The sequence below is a fragment of the Labeo rohita genome, chromosome 21, assembly GCF_022985175.1.
Source record: "Labeo rohita strain BAU-BD-2019 chromosome 21, IGBB_LRoh.1.0, whole genome shotgun sequence".
NCBI lineage: Eukaryota > Metazoa > Chordata > Actinopteri > Cypriniformes > Cyprinidae > Labeo > Labeo rohita.
The window spans coordinates 13,898,269-13,916,880 of record NC_066889.1 but is presented as its reverse complement, the minus strand read 5'-3'; the positions used below and the strand labels follow the sequence as shown (position 1 = coordinate 13,916,880).

The window sequence follows — 18,612 nt, the reverse complement described above, 5'->3', positions numbered from 1 at the left end:
TAAATTGATAAATAATCTATTTGACACGGAACTTGAGAAACGTTTTACTGGACATTCAATAAAAACTACAGTTCTCGAATGTGAACTCACATGTGACACACCTGGAGAGCCTAAAGATGAGGATACTGAAAAGCTTTGAAGTACAAATCCCAAACCCATATAAGCTTTTACATTAAGTAAAAAAAAAAAAAAAAAAAAAAAGAAAGAAGACATAGTTATTGCCATGTTTTCACAAGACAGCCCGAAACCGGTCTGTGTTTGATAGGTGAACATGACATCATGTGTCGTGTGATGGCCTACTTCCTTCTCAGAGAAAACTGATTATATTTAAATGAGTTTCTGTGAGGCACAGTAGCGGTGGTGACTAAGGAGTTTCAGTGGGAAGATATTGTTCTTTAGAAGGGTGGAGTTTGGAGAGTGGCTGGTTTCTGTGGCACATTTTTTAAATATTAAATTAATAATATATTTATTTCTTTTTAAAACAGGTGGAATTGCTTTTCTACATCCCAACAGGCACAAACATGTTACAACATTTTACTATTTTGGTTACATTATATTGGAGTTTACTTTTTTAAAACATTCCGAACACCAAACCAAAATAGAACGTTTCAGTTTCACGTCATGAAAATGAGTAGCCTCAAACATCAAGATTTTACTTTATAATTTGTTTGTTTATTTATTAAATTAGTTCATTTATTAACTCTGTTAAGGTAAAAAGACATTTTGAACTGGCACACGACGCATACATTTGTCTTTGCAATCTGCGCCCACAGCGTCTCTGATTCTGGATGCCACGATGATCTTGAGGTAAAACACTTTAACCTCAAGACAAATTACACAAGAATTGACATGACTTTTTTTTACATTATTTTTGTGGTGTGGTTAGTAGATCTTGACTTATAAACAATAAACGAGTCGGAACAGGCGCCGGTTGGACAGATTTTATAAACTGAACTGGAATGTAAATACAATTACGTATGCAGCCACTAGTCGGCGTACATTTACCATACAAAGCAACTGCCAATCATTAGTAATACATTGAGTTAATCATGAAAATGATTTATTTCTTTCTTTTTTGTTGGCTTAAGTATTATGTCATACTACTGTTAAGCGGTATTAAGTCGTACTGTTTGTAGTTGCGTAAGGCTAACTTTCTAACTTGCATTCTGTGCTAGCAAAATAGCAGTCCCCTGGTGAAAAAAACAGCATATGCTGGTAGGTATGTTTTGATGCTGGTTTAAGCTGGTCCTTTGCTGGTTCATGCTGGTCCTTGACCAGCAACATGACCAGCATAAACCAGCAAAGGACCAGCTTAAACCAGCATCAAAACCTACCTAACCAGCATATGCTGTTTTTTTCACCAGGGTCGGTAGTGACATTAAAGCATTTTTTGTGAATCCACTTAAATGTTAAAATGTTAATTTTGTGTTGCTTATGTCAATTTCATATTCATGTTGCTCATATAATTAACACCCATCCATAAGTTGTAAAGTTGGAAATGGTTCAACATTGTATGATTAGTCTCAAAAACGTTATGTTTATCTACTGAGTTGGCTTACAGCTCTTCTCCAAAACAGTCCTGTGTGAAACAGCCTCATATCAGTGAATGAGGGTGTCTCTGTTTGACTCAAACATCATGTTTATTTTTCTGAATGTGATATTCTGGTGAAAATTTAAACATTGAAGGAAAACACAAACACACTCTTTACCAAGTTGGGACATCATACTGGCCTTATTATTATTCTTCAGATAAAATGTAAGACTATTCATACATTCTGAGGTGAATGAATACATTATTAAGTCTTACACTATGTTAGAAACACCTAACTGCATGTATAATGTAATGTATTTTTGTTCCTCCCATTCTGATCTTTTATATTTGTTGTGCACTGTGTAACCATGTGTTCTTATTGAGGAACAATATTAACTCATCCACTTCTTGTAAATAAGGCTTGATGTTGTGGATAGGAATGAAACCTGTTTCTCTTTTTTTTTTCCATGCTTTATTAGAGCAGCATCTAGCCTATATACCCACACGCACGTCCTGATTTTGCTGAGTTAGATGTGTTCCTGGGTCAACACATAGATGAATGACACTGATGTACAAGCACCAAACACTGATTGTAAGCCTAAACTTCACAAAAACTATAAACTGATTTTTCAAATCTGATTGGTTAATCACAATGTTGTTTCAGGGTCAACAAAGATACTGATCCAGGAACATGTCGTACTTGGTAAAATCAGGTTCTGCATACCCACACACAAATTGTGTTGTTTACAAATTTTATTTATACCCTGTTATTGTCGGTTGAACAGGCTTTTTGTTGCGAGGACCTGCAATGAGCTGTTCAGTCTTGCCCAGGCCAAGAGTCAACACCTGTGCTCTAGCAGAAACCAGTCTAACCAGTTCAGGTGGGTACAGGTGCATTCAGGCTGCTCCTCCCCCTCACTGAGGCACAACGTCAGGGAACTCCTGAGAAATAGTTGTCATGGGAATTTCTAACGCGCTGAGTAATACACGAAGTAAATATAGAATATTTTTTACACCTGTGTCATAGCCAGAAGTGAAAGACTTACTTGAGATATCTTTGACCTGAGTCTGAAGAAGTAATGGTCATTGCTCCACAACAAAGGAAAAAAAATCACTAAAATCTCAACATCCGCTTTATTGTGTCATATGAAACCAACGCTCACTTTCTTGATACTTTGTAGACCATGAGAGAACACAAAGCACAAGCCTAAACAGAGAAATATGATAAAGGTCCATGCTGTGGAGGAAATTCCCCGTACATTGTAAAAATATTTGTTGTAAATAAAACAAAGAGTACTGCGTATGAATTACAAGAAAATGCTATTTTAGTCTTTCTACTTCTTTGTATTTATTTAAACAATTTCTGAGTAAAAATTATTTGTATGTACATATGTATGTGTGTGTGTGTATATATATATATATAGATAGATAGATATATAGATAGATAAACACACACACACATATTCCTTTTTAGATATTTATATTTATTTAGATATTTTAATTAGATATTTATATATTTTAATGTGGGTGTGTATATATGTATATATATATAGAGTGTGTGTCTTTGTGTGTGTGTGTATACACACACCTGCCTGGTTTATTATCCTTGTGGGGACTCTCCATAAGTGCAATGGTTTTTATACTCTCCACACTGTATTTTCTATCCCCTTACCCTAACCCTACCCCTAAACCTAACCCTTACAGAAAACTTTCTGCATTTTTACTTTCTCAAAAAAACTCATTCTGTATGATTTATAAGCTTTTGTACCCATGGGGACCTCAAGCCAGTCCCCACAATGTCAAAAATTTCAGGTTTTACTATCCTTGTGGGGACATTTGGTCCCCACAATGTAGCAAAAACAAGTACACATTCTTTTATATATATTTATATTTACATATTTTAAATATATATTTATAATTTTAATGTGTGTGTGCATATATGTATATATATATATATATATAGAGAGAGAGAGAGAGAGAGAGAGAGAGTGTGTATATATATATATATATATATATATATAAAACACATTTTATATATTTATTTACATTTACATATTTTAAATAGATATTTAGATATTTTAATGTGTGTGCGTATATGTATATATAGAAAGAGAGAGAGAGAAAGAGAGAGCGAGAGTGTGTGTGTATATATATATATATAAAACACATTTTATATATTTATATTTACATATTTTAAATAGATATTTAGATATTTTAAAGTGTGTGTGTGTGTATAAACACACACACAGACGTACACACACACACACATATTTTCTTATATATATATATATGTGTGTGTGTGTGTGTGTGTGTGTGTGTTTTAGATATTTTAATTAGAATAAATAACTGTATTATGTTGTTATGTGTATTGTTTAAGAACACTGTAATCTATCTATCACTTAATCACTATTAATATTATATCTGTTTATTATATCTATATTTTTAATTTACAAATTTTTATTCATAGAAATGAAATAAATAAAAGTTAAATAAACTAAAACTAAAATATCATTCATGTAAAAAGCAAATTAAGCATTTTAATATAATTTAATTGAATAATACTTCTTCATATTAGTTAAGTTGCATTTATTTTTAATAGTTTACTTAGTGGTGAGTTTCGACATCCCTCAACATTTTCCGAAAGTAGTTCCAAAACATTGTTTTGTTTAGTTGTTTACTTCCTGTCAGTAGCACTTGCTGTTTTGTATTCTGTCTTTGAATGTTATATTTTATTCTTAAAAAACGTTTTAGTAGTGCAGTACACATGTTCTTGGTCTTTTTTACCGATCCCTCCATGGATTTTGCTACACAGATGTTTAAATTTTAAAGTGTAAATAATAGTTTGAGAAAGCCATATATGGTACTGCGTCCGCAACCAAAAAAAAAATGACGTGGTAGTGACTCATTCAAACCAGGGCTTAGTCTCACCCCATGGAGTAACGACAAAACCAGCAGAGCGAGTGATTCGCTAGAAGTCCCTCCCCCAAAGCTTCACAACCTCTTTTAAAGCATCAGCACGTAACCTGTGAGACACACACCTGTACGCAGTGCAAAGAGAGCCACCTCGAGAGACAAAGAAGAGAGAAAGATCATGGTGTCTGCCGGGCTTCAGTTACTGGGCACCGCCCTGGCCATCATAGGATGGATCGGTGTTATTGTGGTCTGCGCTCTTCCCATGTGGAAAGTTACAGCTTTCATCGGCAACAACATCGTGACGGCGCAGACTGCATGGGAGGGAATCTGGATGAGCTGCGTCGTGCAGAGCACCGGACAGATGCAATGTAAAGTCTACGACTCCATGTTGGCCCTCTCCTCAGACCTTCAGGCCGCCCGTGCCCTCACCATCATTTCCGTTGTGATTGGGATCCTGGGCATTATGCTGGCCATGGCTGGAGGTAAATGCACCAACTGCGTTGAGGACGAGAGCTCCAAATCCAAGGTCGGTATCACTGCCGGTGTGATTTTCATCATTGCTGGAGTGCTGTGTCTGATCCCGGTGTGCTGGACGGCCCACGTCATCATTCAGGACTTCTACAACCCCTTGGTGAACCAAGCCCAGAAGAGAGAGCTGGGAGCAGCGCTTTACATCGGCTGGGGAGCCGCAGCCTTGTTGATCATCGGGGGAGGTTTGCTCTGCTGCAACTGCCCACCAAAGGAGCAAACAGGAAAGTACACAGCTAAATATAATGCTGCACCTCGGTCTGAAGCTTCTGCACCTTCTGGCAAGAACTTTGTCTAAATGAACTCTGAAATGAACTCTTATAGTGCCTATAATGTTTACAGTCTTGGTTTGACCAGGATGTAGCGGTTCAAAAAGAGTTTGCAGCAGGTATCAAAAGGACTTGGAAAGCAGTCAATGAAACACTGATGTTACAAGTTTTCGATATATTTACTACGACGATGTATTTTCTACGACGATGAGGAACGGGGAACCACGTTTAAAAATACCTCTGCCATTTGAGGAGGCTAATCTGAAATCTGTCTTGTTTAGTAATGATAAATTTCCTCTCAAACCATTGTTTGATATATGTTTTCATTTTAAAATAAGTATTTGAACTTGTTTGAATGTAAATATTTCTGTTTTGTACAGCATTTTTATTTTCTATAAGCATGTGTTTGAAATAAAAATGATATTTGTATCGTACCTGTCTGTTGGAGTGTCTTTTAACTGTATAAAATGCATGGGCGTTAACATGGGTGTCACATTGCAGCCCTCCATTATGTGTCACCCACCCTGTGGCACTTAAAGAGATTTCAAAAGAGTCCCAGTGTACAAAACATTCTTGGAGGGAGTTGTCAAACAACAAATCCAGAACAGGTGTGGTTTTTCAGGTTCTTTCTAAGAGCCAGTGAGAATAATAAGACGACAAGGCTAAACATGATCTGAGGTTTGGCTCGTGTTTATGTAGAACTGCTAGTAATTAGACTAATTATGAAACATTTTGTTTTTGTTTTTCTCTTTCAACAAAACATGTTTATTGTAAAAGTCAATAGCAATCGGGCCGTGCACCATTTAAAATTAAAATTTCAAATTTTCATAGTCAATCTCATGAGAAAGTACTTTGTACAAAACCTTAAATATACAAAAATAAATATGGTGCAAGATCGTACAAATTTATACGAGTTACCCACCAATTTGCATAAACACAAAAAAGTTATGAATTGCCATGAAAAAGCAATGTTAGTCAAACTTTGAATTCATAAAGTAGAAAATGTAAGGGATAGTGCAACGAAAACTGAAAATTCTGTCATTAATTACTTTACCTTATTTTATTCCAAAACCATAAGACCTTTGTTCATTTTCAGAACACAAATTAAGATATTTTTGGTGAAATCCGAGAGCTTTCTGACCCTGCATAGACACCAATGCAACTGACACATTCAAGACACAGAAAGGTTGTAAGGACAGTGTTTCAACCGCAATGTTAGTGAGGTTAGTGAGTATGTTAATGAGGCTACGTCGAAGGGTTGAAGACTGACACAGAAGAGACGAAATTGTTGAATAAAATGTATTCTAGTAGCTTAAGAAAATTAAGGTTGAACCACTGATGTCACATGGACTATTTTAACGATGCCCTTACTACCTGTCCGGGCCTTGAACATGTCGGTTGTGTTGATGTCTATGCAGGGTCAGAAAGACGGGGGGTGAAAACTTTTGGAATTTCAAGATCAGGGTAAAAGTAGCTTTTTTTGTCTTCTGGGAAACATGTAAGTATCTTCTGTAGCTTCTGAAGGTCAGTACTAAATGAAAAAATATGATAGGCAAAATAAGAAAAATGTACACATCTACATTCTGTTCAAAAGTTTTCACCCCTCGGCTCTTAATACATTGTGTTTCATTTTGAAACATCAATGAGCGTTTGAACTTTCTGTAATAGTTGCATATGAGTCCCTCAGTTGTCCTCAGTGTTGGAAAAGATGCATCTCAAAATCACACAGTCATTGTTGCAAAGGGTTAAAATACACAAAAAAATGCTGAAAAACCAAAGAATTTGTGGGACCTGAAGGATTTTTTCTGAAGAATGGTGGGCAGTTTAATTGTTCACGACAAACAAGAGACTTATGAACAACTATCACTAAACAAAAAAAACAACAACAATTAAGAATCAAGTGTCAGTTATGTAAACTTTGGAACAGGGTCATTTTTATAAATTCAACTATTATTTTCTCTTGTGGAATATGTGTAAATGTCTTTTATGTGAAATATCTTATTCAGGTCAGCACTAAATAAAAAAATAACACGCATTTTGAAAATAATTTTGAAAAAAACATTTTGCAGATTTTACAAGGTGTATGTAAACTTTTGACTTTTTTCTTCATTTTAGCAAATTCATTTGTACTGCCAGGTGTATCAAGTTATCAAGCTCTTCATACACTTCAAACAATAGTGAGAGAATATCAAATATCCAGTTTTCTTTTTACTTCTTTTTATGCTCGAACTCCGCCCAAAGTTTGAGGGCTATAAAACCCTGACAGTTAAAACCTCTCAGACGCTTTGCGCAACCCCAAAGTGACCTGTGTCCAGCAACGATGGCATCTCAAGGCATTCAGATCCTGGGCATCATGCTTGCCATGATAGGCTGGTTGGGGACCATCATCACCTGTGGCATGCCAATGTGGAGGGTTACGGCCTTTGTTGGAGCAAACATCGTCACAGCACAAATTATCTGGGAGGGTCTGTGGATGAGCTGTGTGGTTCAGAGCACCGGACAGATGCAGTGTAAAGTCTACGACTCCATGTTGGCTCTATCGCAAGACCTGCAGGCTTCCAGAGCAATGGTTATCATCTCCATCATGGTGGGCGTCTTTGGATTCCTGATGGCTGTGGTTGGAGGAAAGTGCACCAACTGCTTGGAGGACGAAGCAGCCAAAGCTAGAGCGTGCATCGTTTCAGGAGTGGTTTTAATTATTGCTGGTTTTCTCATCCTGATACCGGTGTGCTGGTCTGCACACACTCTTATCAGGGACTTCTACAACCCTTTAGTAACTGCAAGCCAGCGGAGGGAGCTGGGAGCCTGTCTGTACATAGGCTGGGGATCTGGAGGCCTTTTGTTACTGGGTGGTGGACTTCTTTGTTGGAACTGCCCGTCCAATGATAATAGGCCCTACGTGGCAGCCAAATATGTCCCTGCCAGATCTTTGGCCCCAGCAATGGATTATGTGTAAAAATAACCTTAAGATATGTGGCAAGTACTATGAAACATGACTGAAATTGACTATCACACAACTTTGTCATTTGTTAATTGAAAATGACTGAATGAAAGCTGATTAAATAAGTTCACAATTGTTTGTTTACAATAAAATGTGATTTAAAAATTGTTTGTGTGTGACTGATCACGAACATTTCCAAATACAGATGTTAGCTGTGAAAACTATTTTTTTCTTTCACACACACGTAACACTGAGTGAACACTCCTGTGTTGACCAATCCACAGCTGCTGTTTTGTGCTGCTGCTTTTGTACTCATGCAGACAAAAGATAAGTTATTATCGTTGCCAAGGAGAAACTCTTTGCATTCCAACTACTGTGCAAAATCAAACAAGCACAAGCATTAATTACAGAACCTGTTTTAAGCAGGCAAGAGCAATCCGTCCAGAAAAAAAAAAAAAAAAAAAAAAAAAGTAGACATAAACAATCATTTTATATATATATTTATATATTTTATTTATACATTTATATTATGTCATGAAGTGGTGTACAATTTCCCTGCATGCAAGTTTACATGCATGGAAAAGCATTTTCAAAGATTTTTCAAAGAAAAATAAATAAATTAAAAAAATAAAACCTTCAAGGCCTTTACACCAAGGCATCATGGTCTAGGTGGGATATCTATTTATTTATTTTAGGTCTGCCAAACTATTAATCGCAATTAAAAGTTTGTGTTTGCATAAAATGTGTGTGAGTACTGTGTATATTAATTGTGTATATATAAATACACACATACACAAACTTTTTCTGGACAGTCATATTTTGCACATAACACATAAATGAACAAAAACTTGTTAATCATTGAAAAGTTAGTTATTTTGTTTTAATAGTACTGCATTTGTAGTATTAATACTGCATTCTTACAACAACATAAAAAAAACGTGATATGACCATTAATTAATTAACTATATGTACTTATTAGCAATAGGTAATTTTACAAAATAAAAAATGTTCTATATTAAAACTGTCTAGACATGTACATTCACATAGGTCTTATTTAAACCACTGGATTAATAGTCCATACTGTCAAAAATGTAACATTTTATGTTCATTATAGAAAACTTGTCTACAACACAAATGAAAAGCAAACTTGGACAAAAGAATGTGTATGTTCTTCATACATATTCTTTTTCCGAGGTGTTTGATTTCGGTGGCTGGTATTTGGGGACAAATGCTGGTTCTTCTTTCTGCGGGCACTGGCAGCACAGTATCGCGCCCCCGGTGAGCAGCAGCCCCGCGGCACCCCAGCCCATGTAGAGCGACGCCCCGAGTTCCCGTCTCTGCGCGTCCGCCAAAAGCGGGTTGTAGAAATCCCGGATAATGGTGTGCGCCGACCAGCAGACGGGTGTGAGACACAGCAGTCCACTGATGATGAAAAACACCCCTGCAGATATGACAACTCTTGCTTTGTCGGTTTTGTTCTCGATGCAGGTGGTGCATTTCCCTCCTACGACCGCCAGGAGAATGCCGATAATAGAGAGCACGATGGAGATGACGAGCAAAGCGCGGGCGGCTTGCAGGTCCGGGGACAGGGCGAGTAATGAATCGTACACTTTGCACTGCATGTGTCCCGTGCTCTGAACCACACAGACCATCCACAGTCCTTCCCAAATGATCTGCGCTGTCACGATGTTGTTGCCGATAAAAGCTGTGACCCTCCACATAGGGAGGACGCAGGTTATGATAGACCCCAGCATCCCAACAAACGACAGGGCAACTCCTAAAATCTGCAGTCCTAAAGATGCCATGCTTCTTCTCGTCCCGTCAAACCCTTTCGTTTAAAAAATGTTATTGCCTGAGAGGGAGTTTATATGCAGACCTCCCGACCTGTCAGGGTGGGACTTAGCGATTTGAACAAACCAACTGGACTTGAGAGAAACAAATAAAAGATGTGGTCTTGGACGTGGTTCATTTGCCTGGCTTGTGAGTTTTTTTCTTCTGTATTTGGGTCTCTTTTGGTTATATAAACTCTTCTTAATTTACAACCCTTACATATTTACGGATATATATATATATAACATGATACACACTTTCGTGTAAAAGTACTGTAGTACATAATGTATAATGCTTCTTACGTGTTTCAATGTTTTGTAATCAATAATAAAGTGTTAAAAACATTTCACATTCTACCTAGTTCTTAATTTGTCTTAATGTGTACAGTAGGCCTAAAACATAAACATTTTAAATGATGTATTTTGTTTGATTCCATGCTTTGATGGAGATGTAAGTGAAATTTTGTTATAGAAAATGTCAATTTCTTTGTTTTGATAAGGCTAATTTCTTAATGAGCATGTACCCTAAATGCACACACCTAAATTATATTTTCACACATTTTGCATCATGTGAATTAGCATGGTTGCAAATGATGCGCAATAAGCAATGTTGTCTTCACACAGCTGTCTTGTGGTTCATCTGACGTTGTTGACGCTTTGGTAAACAAGCCAACACTTGGAAAAGCAAAATAACCAATTTAGGGCAAAAAAATGTTGGCCCTATTTTGTGGAGGGGGTGGTAATGGATAATTTCTGCGGTTTTGTGTTAGCATCATTTAAAGGGGTCATCGGATGCCCATTTTCCATAAGTTGATATGATTCTTTAGGGTCTTAATGAAACATCTCTAATATACTTTGATTAAAAATTCAAATTGGTTTTGTAAAACAACACCCTTTTGACTGCACACCGACAGGCATCTGAGAACGGCTCGATTTGAAAAAGGGGATATTATTTTTACAGATTAATTAAAAACCACTGCATAGATTTTTATCATTATAGGGTAGATTTGTACATACATTGCCAACACACATTAATGATCAAACAACATGAAAAAGTGAAGTTTGCATCTGATGACCCCTTTAAGAAAAATAAAAAGCAACAATCTGTTTCTGTTCTGCTCTTTCACTCCAACAAAGGGCTAAAAATTATTGTGATAATAATAATAATAATAATAATAATACATTTTCTTCAATAATAAAATGTAATTTTAATATATCAACTGTAAGAATGTGTTCAGACCTCAGCCAAACCATAGACACTGAGAAAAATCTCGAAATAATGAGATATACTGCAATTTCTTTGAAGCCTTTCAGTAAATTCACTTACACCCTGTAATTTTTGTTGTTTTCACAGTTATATGTATTTGCAATAGATAATACATTTTAAAATATGGTAAGACACACCAATCTCCAAAATCAAGCAGCAAAACAAGCTCTTTTGTATAGCTAAAAATAGCTGGAGGAGACCTGAAGCCAGATCCGTAAAATTTACAAATAGCTTCACACACACTTACGTGAAAAATGACTGTGGATAGGCCAAATTTAGAGATCTTTAATCTGGTTGAAAATTGCAGGCAGTGTGTGCTGAAGCAGGTTGGAAATAAACTTTCCAGGAGAGTGGGTCCCCAGGAGCAGGGTTGAAGACCTCTGGGCTAAATCCTATAAGTACACTCAATACCTCATGAAACTAGGTGAGCACATGTGTCTGATGATTCTAAACAATCATGCAGAATTTCATGGAGATGACCACAGGTGGTGCTATAACAATTAAAAGGTTTTACAAACACAATATTCTAAATGACCTCAGATTAAAGAAAATGTTCATATATTAATCATTGTAGTGTTGTTTCACACATACACTAGACCTCATTCTGAACAACTTTGCCTCTATAGGACCACTGCTATAATTCATAATGTTCATAATTAAATGTTTGAGATTAGTTTTTTTTTTTAAACCTACTTTTGCAAACGATTCATACGTTTTTCAATCGAAATTATTAAAACTAGTGCAGTAGGCAATAGAACAAAAGTTGGTGCTATAACAGTAATAGAAAATATTATATTTCTGTGGTCAGTTACCTGAAATTACCATTATACCACTAAAATTGCAGAAGAGGACCTCTCTTTGGCTAGTCTTTGAGGCAGTTGAGTTCTATATTAAAACTTGCCTTAACATGTACACTCGTTATACTGAAGACAATAACAGACCGAATACTTTCAAAACAGTGTAGCATTTTATGTTCATTGTAGAAAAGTTGTTTACAATAGCCTACAAATAAACACCAAAACTCAAACAAAAGTTCTGGCGTTTGATTTCAGTGACAGATATTAGGGGACGAATGCTCGTTCTTCTTTCTGCGGGCACTGGCAGCACAGTATCGCGCCCCCGATGAGCAGCAGCCCCGCGGCGCCACAGCCCGTGTAGAGCGACGCCCCGAGTTCCCGTCTCTGCGCGTCCGCCAAGAGCGGGTTGTAGAAATCCCAGAAAATGGTGTGCGCCGACCAACAGACGGGTGTGAGACACAGCAGTCCACTGATGATGAAAAACACCCCTGCAGATATGACAACTCTTGCTTTGTCGGTTTTGTTCCCAATGCAGTTGGTGCATTTCCCTCCTACAATTGCTAGTAGAAAGCCAATAAAAGAGAACACGATGGAGAGGACAAGCAAAGCACGGGCGGCTTGCAGGTCTTGGGGCAGAATGAGCAATGAATCGTACACTTTGCACTGCATGTGCCCAGTGCTCTGAACAACACAGTTCATCCACAGTCCCTCCCAAATGGTCTGCGCTGTCACAATGTTGGCGCCGATGAAAGCTGTGTTCTTCCACATAGGGAGGACGCAGGTTATGATAGACCCCAGCATCCCAACAAACGACAGGCCAATTCCTAAAATTTGCAGCCCCAAAGATGCCATGCTTCTTTTCGTCCCGTCAACCCTTAAGTTTAAAAATCTTTATTGACTGAGAGTTTATATGCAGATCCTCCAACTTGTCTGGGTGGGATCTGAGAAGCAAAAAGGGATGTGGTATTGAACGTGATTCATCTGCAATGGTTTGTTTTTTTTGTATCTGGTATTTATTTTTGTCATTAGAACTCTCCTAAAACACGTCATAACCCTTAAATATTTATGCATGGCACGGGAAACTGTCGTGTCTGCATTTGTTTCGTGTTTATATGGGGTTTTTCTTTCTCTTGGTGTTTTTAATTAATTAATTAATGTATGTCTTTTTTAAACGTATGTTTCTGTGATAGTACTTAATGTATAATGTTAGGCTATTGATAACGTGTTTCAATGTTTTGTAATTGGAAAATCTGAAGAAGCGAATCTTTCAAGTGTTAAAAACATCAAATCTAAAGTTTACATTATTGTCTAACGGCGTATACAGGTAAACACGAGGACGCTTTTATTTTCTGAAAGTCATCAACATTTTAAATGATGTATTTTGTTTGATTATAGGCTACATGCTGTGTTGAAATGATGTTTTAATAAGGCTAATTTCATAATGAGCATGTATCCTAAATAAACTAAATTATATTTTCAAAAAAAAAAAAAAAATAATAATAATAATAATAATAATAAAATAAATAAAACTGATTACCTTGACTTTTTCTGTGTTGTCTTCACACAGCTGATGTCTGGTTCATCTGAATCTGTTGCCGCTTTGGTAAACAAGCTAACACTTGCAAAATGCTGGTTGTGGTTCAAGGTGGGGGTGGTAAAAAAAGGTTCATGCTATTTTGTGTGAGCATCATTAAAGAAAAATAAAAAGCAAAGAGTGAAAAAGCTGTTCTGCTTTTTCACTCTAACTAAGGGATATTGTGATAATAACAATACATTTTCCTTGACAATTTTTTTTTCATATTAACTATTAAGAGATAACAACTATAAGAATGTGTTCAGACTACAGCCAAACCAAAGACACTGAGAAAAAATCTGGCAATAATGACATACTGCAATTTCTTTGAAGCCTTTCAGTAATTCACTTACACCGTAAATAATTTTAGTTGTTTTCACATTATATTATTTTATTTGCAATAGTTTTCTAATCTGCGTAAAGTAGGGCCTATATTACTGTGAATTTAGTTGTTTTCACAGTATACAGCATTGCCTCTAGGACCACTGCTGTCAATCAAATTGTTAAATTAAATATTTGAGATTATTTTAAAAAAGTACTTATGCAAACGATTCATATGTTTTTCAATCATATATATATATATATATAGCTGAAAAAAGCTATACAACTATAACAGCATAGCTTTAAAAGGGTGCTATTATGCTTTTTCACTTTTTGAATTTTAGTCAGTGTGTGAAAAAAGATCTACAAAGTTACAAATCTCAAAGTCCACTCCAAATATTTTGTTTTTAAAAAATCCCTTTTCTTTTGTATAAACACAAGCATTGACTAGAGTGGCCGCTTCAGACGCAGACGTGTGCAGTACAGGGGGTCTAAATGAAATTAAGTATGTAAATAATTAAATAAATTAGCACAATCTCAGGCTGACCTATCAGCACTACTATAGGGTATCATTTACTCACCCTCCATGAATCCTAGGTGTATATGACTTCCTTCTTTCAAACGAATGCAATCAGAGTTATATTAAAATTTATCCTGGCATTCCCAAGCTTTAGAACGGCATAGACGGGTGTCTCTCTTTATCAGTCCAAAACAAGTCCAATAATATGCATCCATCCATAATAAAAAGTACTTCACACAGCCCACCAAGCATGAAAGTATGTTCTAGTATACCCCCAAAACAAAAGCAAGACTTTGTAAAAGAGCATAATAGGACCCCTTTAAATCCTAAAAGAAAAATTTAAACGTCACAAAATGCATGTATGTTCATGTATCATACAATTCTAAACAAGCAAGCTTAATGGCAATAGGAAAAAAGTTGGTGATATAACAGTTACAGAGGTTATAGAGGAGAGAAAAAATATATTTCTGTGATCAATTACCTGAAATTACCATTATAAAATTGCATTACCATTATAAAAATACCATTATAAATTGCAGAGGAGGACCTTTTGTAGCTCATTCTATAGTTGTTGATTGTACTCAGTAATAATAGATTTTGCTTCTAAATGGATTTATATTAAGATATTATAAAATCGCTAATATTTAATTTAAAATCACATTCTGTCAGTCCATCATGCCATTACTACTCAAATGTCACTTTTTGCATTTCTGCCACATTTTGATGAGAGTGAAACCTGAAAATGGTTAAAGTATGAATTTTGCTACATTTATTTCAAATACCATCTACAACAAAATGTGGAGCATGTGTGTAAGCATGCTTAGCTTGTATTGAGTGTTATAGTTTAACCATTTCCTTTTCGTGTGTCTAAGTGTTAGAAGCATTGAAGGTCTTGCACCTTGGTCAACGCTGCTTGCAGCTATATTAATAATACTGAACATTAATGCAGCAGCTGACAGACAAAAAGGAGTGTGACACAGAGCTTTATTTTCTTTTCTTTTGTGCAATTATCTATTTTTAGGAAAGGCAGGTTCTACATGTATAATGCAGAACGTGGTAATAAAGTTTCAGCGTTTTTTCATTTAAGAAAAATAAAATGTAAAAACTCTGTCCTGCTTTTTCACTTCAACAACGGGAAAATATTGTGATATTAATAATATATTTTCTTTGATAATAAAATGTTATTTTAATTATTAAGAGATCACAACAATAAGAATGTGTTCAGAAAACCATACTGAGACAAATCTCGTAATAAAGAGATACTTAACTTAACTCAGACGGCTTTGTGACTGAAACTAATTAGGAGGAAAGTGCATGAAATCCTCACCAGCTGCATCAAATCACATTAATTACAAACCACACCTTTAAAGCCACTATAAATAATTGTATCGGACACTGGTGTGATAGAGTCTGCTACTTTTCACACTAACGAGAACGTAATGGCATCTGCTGGGCTTCAGATTTTGGCCACTGCTCTGGCGGTCATCGGCTGGTTGGGCGATATCATTATCTGCGCGCTCCCCATGTGGAAAGTGACGGCCTTCATTGGCACCAACATCGTGACCGCACAGATCTTCTGGGAAGGCCTTTGGATGAACTGCGTGCAGCAGAGCACGGGGCAGATGCAGTGCAAGGTCTACGACTCTATGCTGGGGCTACCACAAGACCTCCAGGCCGCTCGAGCTCTGGTTATCATCTCCATCCTCGTGACCTTCTTGGGAGTTCTTCTGGCCGTCGCTGGAGGCAAGTGCACCAACTGCATTGACGACCGGGACGCAAAGGCTAAAGTGGGTGTCGCGGCCGGCGTGTTCTTCCTGGTGGGTGGCGTCCTGTGCCTGATCCCGGTCTGCTGGTGCGCACACAGTGTCATCCGGGACTTCTACAACCCCATCCTGTCTGAGGCTCAGAAGCGGGAGCTGGGAGCATCGCTGTTCATCGGCTGGGGCGCGTCTGGTCTGCTGATCATCGGGGGCTCGCTTCTCTGTTGCCAGTGCCCGAAGAATGACGGTCGCGGTTATTCCGTGAAGTACTCCGCTCCGAGGTCTGCTCCAGGAGCCTATGTGTGAGACTCAGACTTTTTGGACTGAAATGAATTCTCCTGTTTGTGAAGGAAGAGATTTTTAACTTAGTCTTGGATGACTATTTTTAACTTAATAAATTCATGTTTGTTTTTTACGTTTGTCTAACTGACTCGATTTTTATATAGTTCGGTTTTATAGAGATTTCCGCTTTAAAGAATAAGATGGATGGCAATGATCTTCCCCATTTGTGAGGTCTGTATTCCTGCAAAGTTTAGCTCCATCCTTCATCAAACTCAGCTGACAGTAACTTTCTATCCCGATTGGCTTGTTCAGGTTTGATTTATGGTTGGAGCTAAACTCTCCAGGAAAGTGGACCTTGAGGGCTAGAGTTTAAAACCCCTGCTTTTTATTTAAAAAAAAACCCCCCACATCTTCTAAATCTCTTATCGGAGATGGGTCTTTGTGCAGAAACTAGTTGTGCAAACCTAGCCAGTGTCTTAAAGGGATAGTTCACCCAAAAATTGAATTTCTGTCATTAAATACTCACCCTTATGTCGTTCCAAAAACACCTTTGTTTGTCTTTGGAACACATTAAGAGCATCCGAGAGCTCTGTCCCACCAGCATGGAGACTAATTGTTAAATGAAGTGTGTGGTGGGGGTTTGGGGGGTGCAACAAAATATTTTCATAGCTTCATAACATTATGGCTGAACAGCTAATGTCATGGGGACTAATTTGTTGCTGTTCTTGGTACCTTTCTGGACTTTGAACGTGGTAGGACCCTTGCTGTCTATGGAGGGTCAGAGAGCTCCTGGATTTAATAAAAAATATCTTTATTTAGGTTGTAAAGACGAACAAAGGTGTTGGAATGACATCAGAATTTCCTTTTTTTTTTGATGAAATAACCCTTTAAGAACTAGTTTGACTACCAGTTACTCAAGAAGTAATCAGTCTTTCTTTTTAGATTTAATTTAGATCAATCTACCTTTTTGTAACTGACTTTAAAAAGTTATGACCAGTCTGGAAGACCATTTTGATGACTAACAGTTTAAGACTGAGCAGTTTATGCAGCCAGCCGAGAGGTTTGACATTAATAACATAAAATGTCATAATGTGAAACCTACACCTTTGGAGCTTTATTTATAGGGGTCATCGGATGCAAAACTCACTTTTACATGTTGTTTAAACATAAATGTGTGTGTACACAGCCACCCTATAATGATAAAAATCCACTCAGTGGTATTTTTGTAATCTTTATAAGAAATATCCTTCATATATCTTCAAATCAAGCCATTCTCAGCTTTTTGTCTGTGTGACGTCACACTGACAAAAGCCGCTCCCACAGTTGATTGACACAGTCGTCCTACTCACCCTGATTGAGCTGTAAACAATCCAAATCTGACCACCATTGTGTCCACTCCCGTACATGGAAAGACAAGAATGTCTCCAATTAAGCAGTTGAGGTGTTCTGTTGTTGGATGTAATAATGATCATAGCAGCTTAAAAGCTTTTCCAGTTTTATTTTACATCAGTAATACCCCCTTGTGTATGTGTGTTTAAGCTTTTACTTCACTTGAAAAAGGTGGTTGATAACTAGTGGTTAAATGAGAGGTTGTTGGGGACATTATATCACACCAAACAGGAAAACTCGTCTACTCAAACTGCTTTCACAGCCCCACTGTATAAGCACACTTTTGCAAACTATTCTAACTTAAACCTTCAAGGAAAACACTTGTTTAAAGAAAGAGTTGGTGAAATTAGTGTAGTTTGTTTATAGCCTTGATTTAGCCTTTTTCTTCTGGTGATTGCATTTAGGCTAGAAAATTAAAAAAAATGTTCATTTCAGGGCTGTTAAACGAATGAACAAATTAATCTATACATTTTAAAAAAATGTTATTTATGTACAAAATATTTTTATTTATATATATATTATAGAAATTATATAAAAATGATAATAAATACATAGTGTTGCTTGAAAGTTTGTGAACACTTCTCTATATTTCTGCATAAATATAACGCAAAACATCATCAGATTTTCACACAAGTCCTTAAAGTTGACAAAGAGAATCCAATCAAACAAACAAGTGAAACGAATATACTTTG

The 18,612-nt window shown here is 36.7% G+C and overlaps 3 protein-coding genes across 4 annotated transcripts; 2 read left to right on the top strand and 1 right to left on the bottom strand.

Annotated features, from left to right (window-relative positions):
- Positions 1-4,550: 4,550 nt before the first annotated feature.
- Positions 4,551-16,664, top strand: LOC127152841 (uncharacterized). The gene is made up of 7 exons (XM_051093696.1): positions 4,551-5,264; positions 7,508-8,048; positions 9,443-9,586; positions 9,671-9,772; positions 9,830-9,916; positions 12,383-12,613; positions 15,897-16,664. The coding sequence occupies exons 1-7, from the start codon at positions 4,623-4,625 to the stop codon at positions 16,553-16,555; spliced, it is 2,406 nt and encodes an 801-aa protein (XP_050949653.1). The 5' UTR covers positions 4,551-4,622; the 3' UTR covers positions 16,556-16,664.
- LOC127152825 (claudin-4-like) lies at positions 7,446-8,242 on the top strand. Its single transcript, XM_051093675.1, has one exon. The coding sequence runs from the start codon at positions 7,562-7,564 to the stop codon at positions 8,195-8,197; it is 636 nt and encodes a 211-aa protein (XP_050949632.1). The 5' UTR covers positions 7,446-7,561; the 3' UTR covers positions 8,198-8,242.
- cldn29 (claudin 29) lies at positions 8,670-13,639 on the bottom strand. 2 transcript variants are annotated; one of them, XM_051093677.1, is made up of 2 exons: positions 12,443-12,994; positions 8,670-9,988 (listed from the first exon to the last, which is right to left on the bottom strand). In XM_051093677.1, exons 1-2 carry the CDS (start codon positions 12,925-12,927, stop codon positions 9,355-9,357), a joined length of 1,119 nt encoding a protein of 372 aa, XP_050949634.1. In that variant the 5' UTR covers positions 12,928-12,994; the 3' UTR covers positions 8,670-9,354. The 2 variants fall into 2 exon arrangements, with proteins under 2 accessions (XP_050949634.1, XP_050949633.1); XM_051093676.1 differs by lacking the exon at positions 8,670-9,988 and adding an exon at positions 13,613-13,639 and having other exon boundaries at positions 12,224-13,016.
- Positions 16,665-18,612: the final 1,948 nt, after the last annotated feature.

Coding starts and splice junctions, on each gene's coding strand:
- cldn29 (XM_051093677.1), bottom strand. CDS start 12,927: ATGGCATCTTTGGGGCTGCAAATTTTAGGAATTGGCCTGTCGTTTGTT. Junction 9,989..12,442: donor CAGAGACGGGAACTCGGGGC/GTCGCTCTACAC, acceptor GACGAGAAGAAG/CATGGCATCTTTAGGACTGC.
- LOC127152825 (XM_051093675.1), top strand. CDS start 7,562: ATGGCATCTCAAGGCATTCAGATCCTGGGCATCATGCTTGCCATGATA.
- LOC127152841 (XM_051093696.1), top strand. CDS start 4,623: ATGGTGTCTGCCGGGCTTCAGTTACTGGGCACCGCCCTGGCCATCATA. Junction 9,917..12,382: donor TCCACATAGGGAGGACGCAG/GTTATGATAGAC, acceptor GGGCACTGGCAG/CACAGTATCGCGCCCCCGAT. Junction 12,614..15,896: donor TTTTGTTCCCAATGCAGTTG/GTGCATTTCCCT, acceptor CTGGTGTGATAG/AGTCTGCTACTTTTCACACT.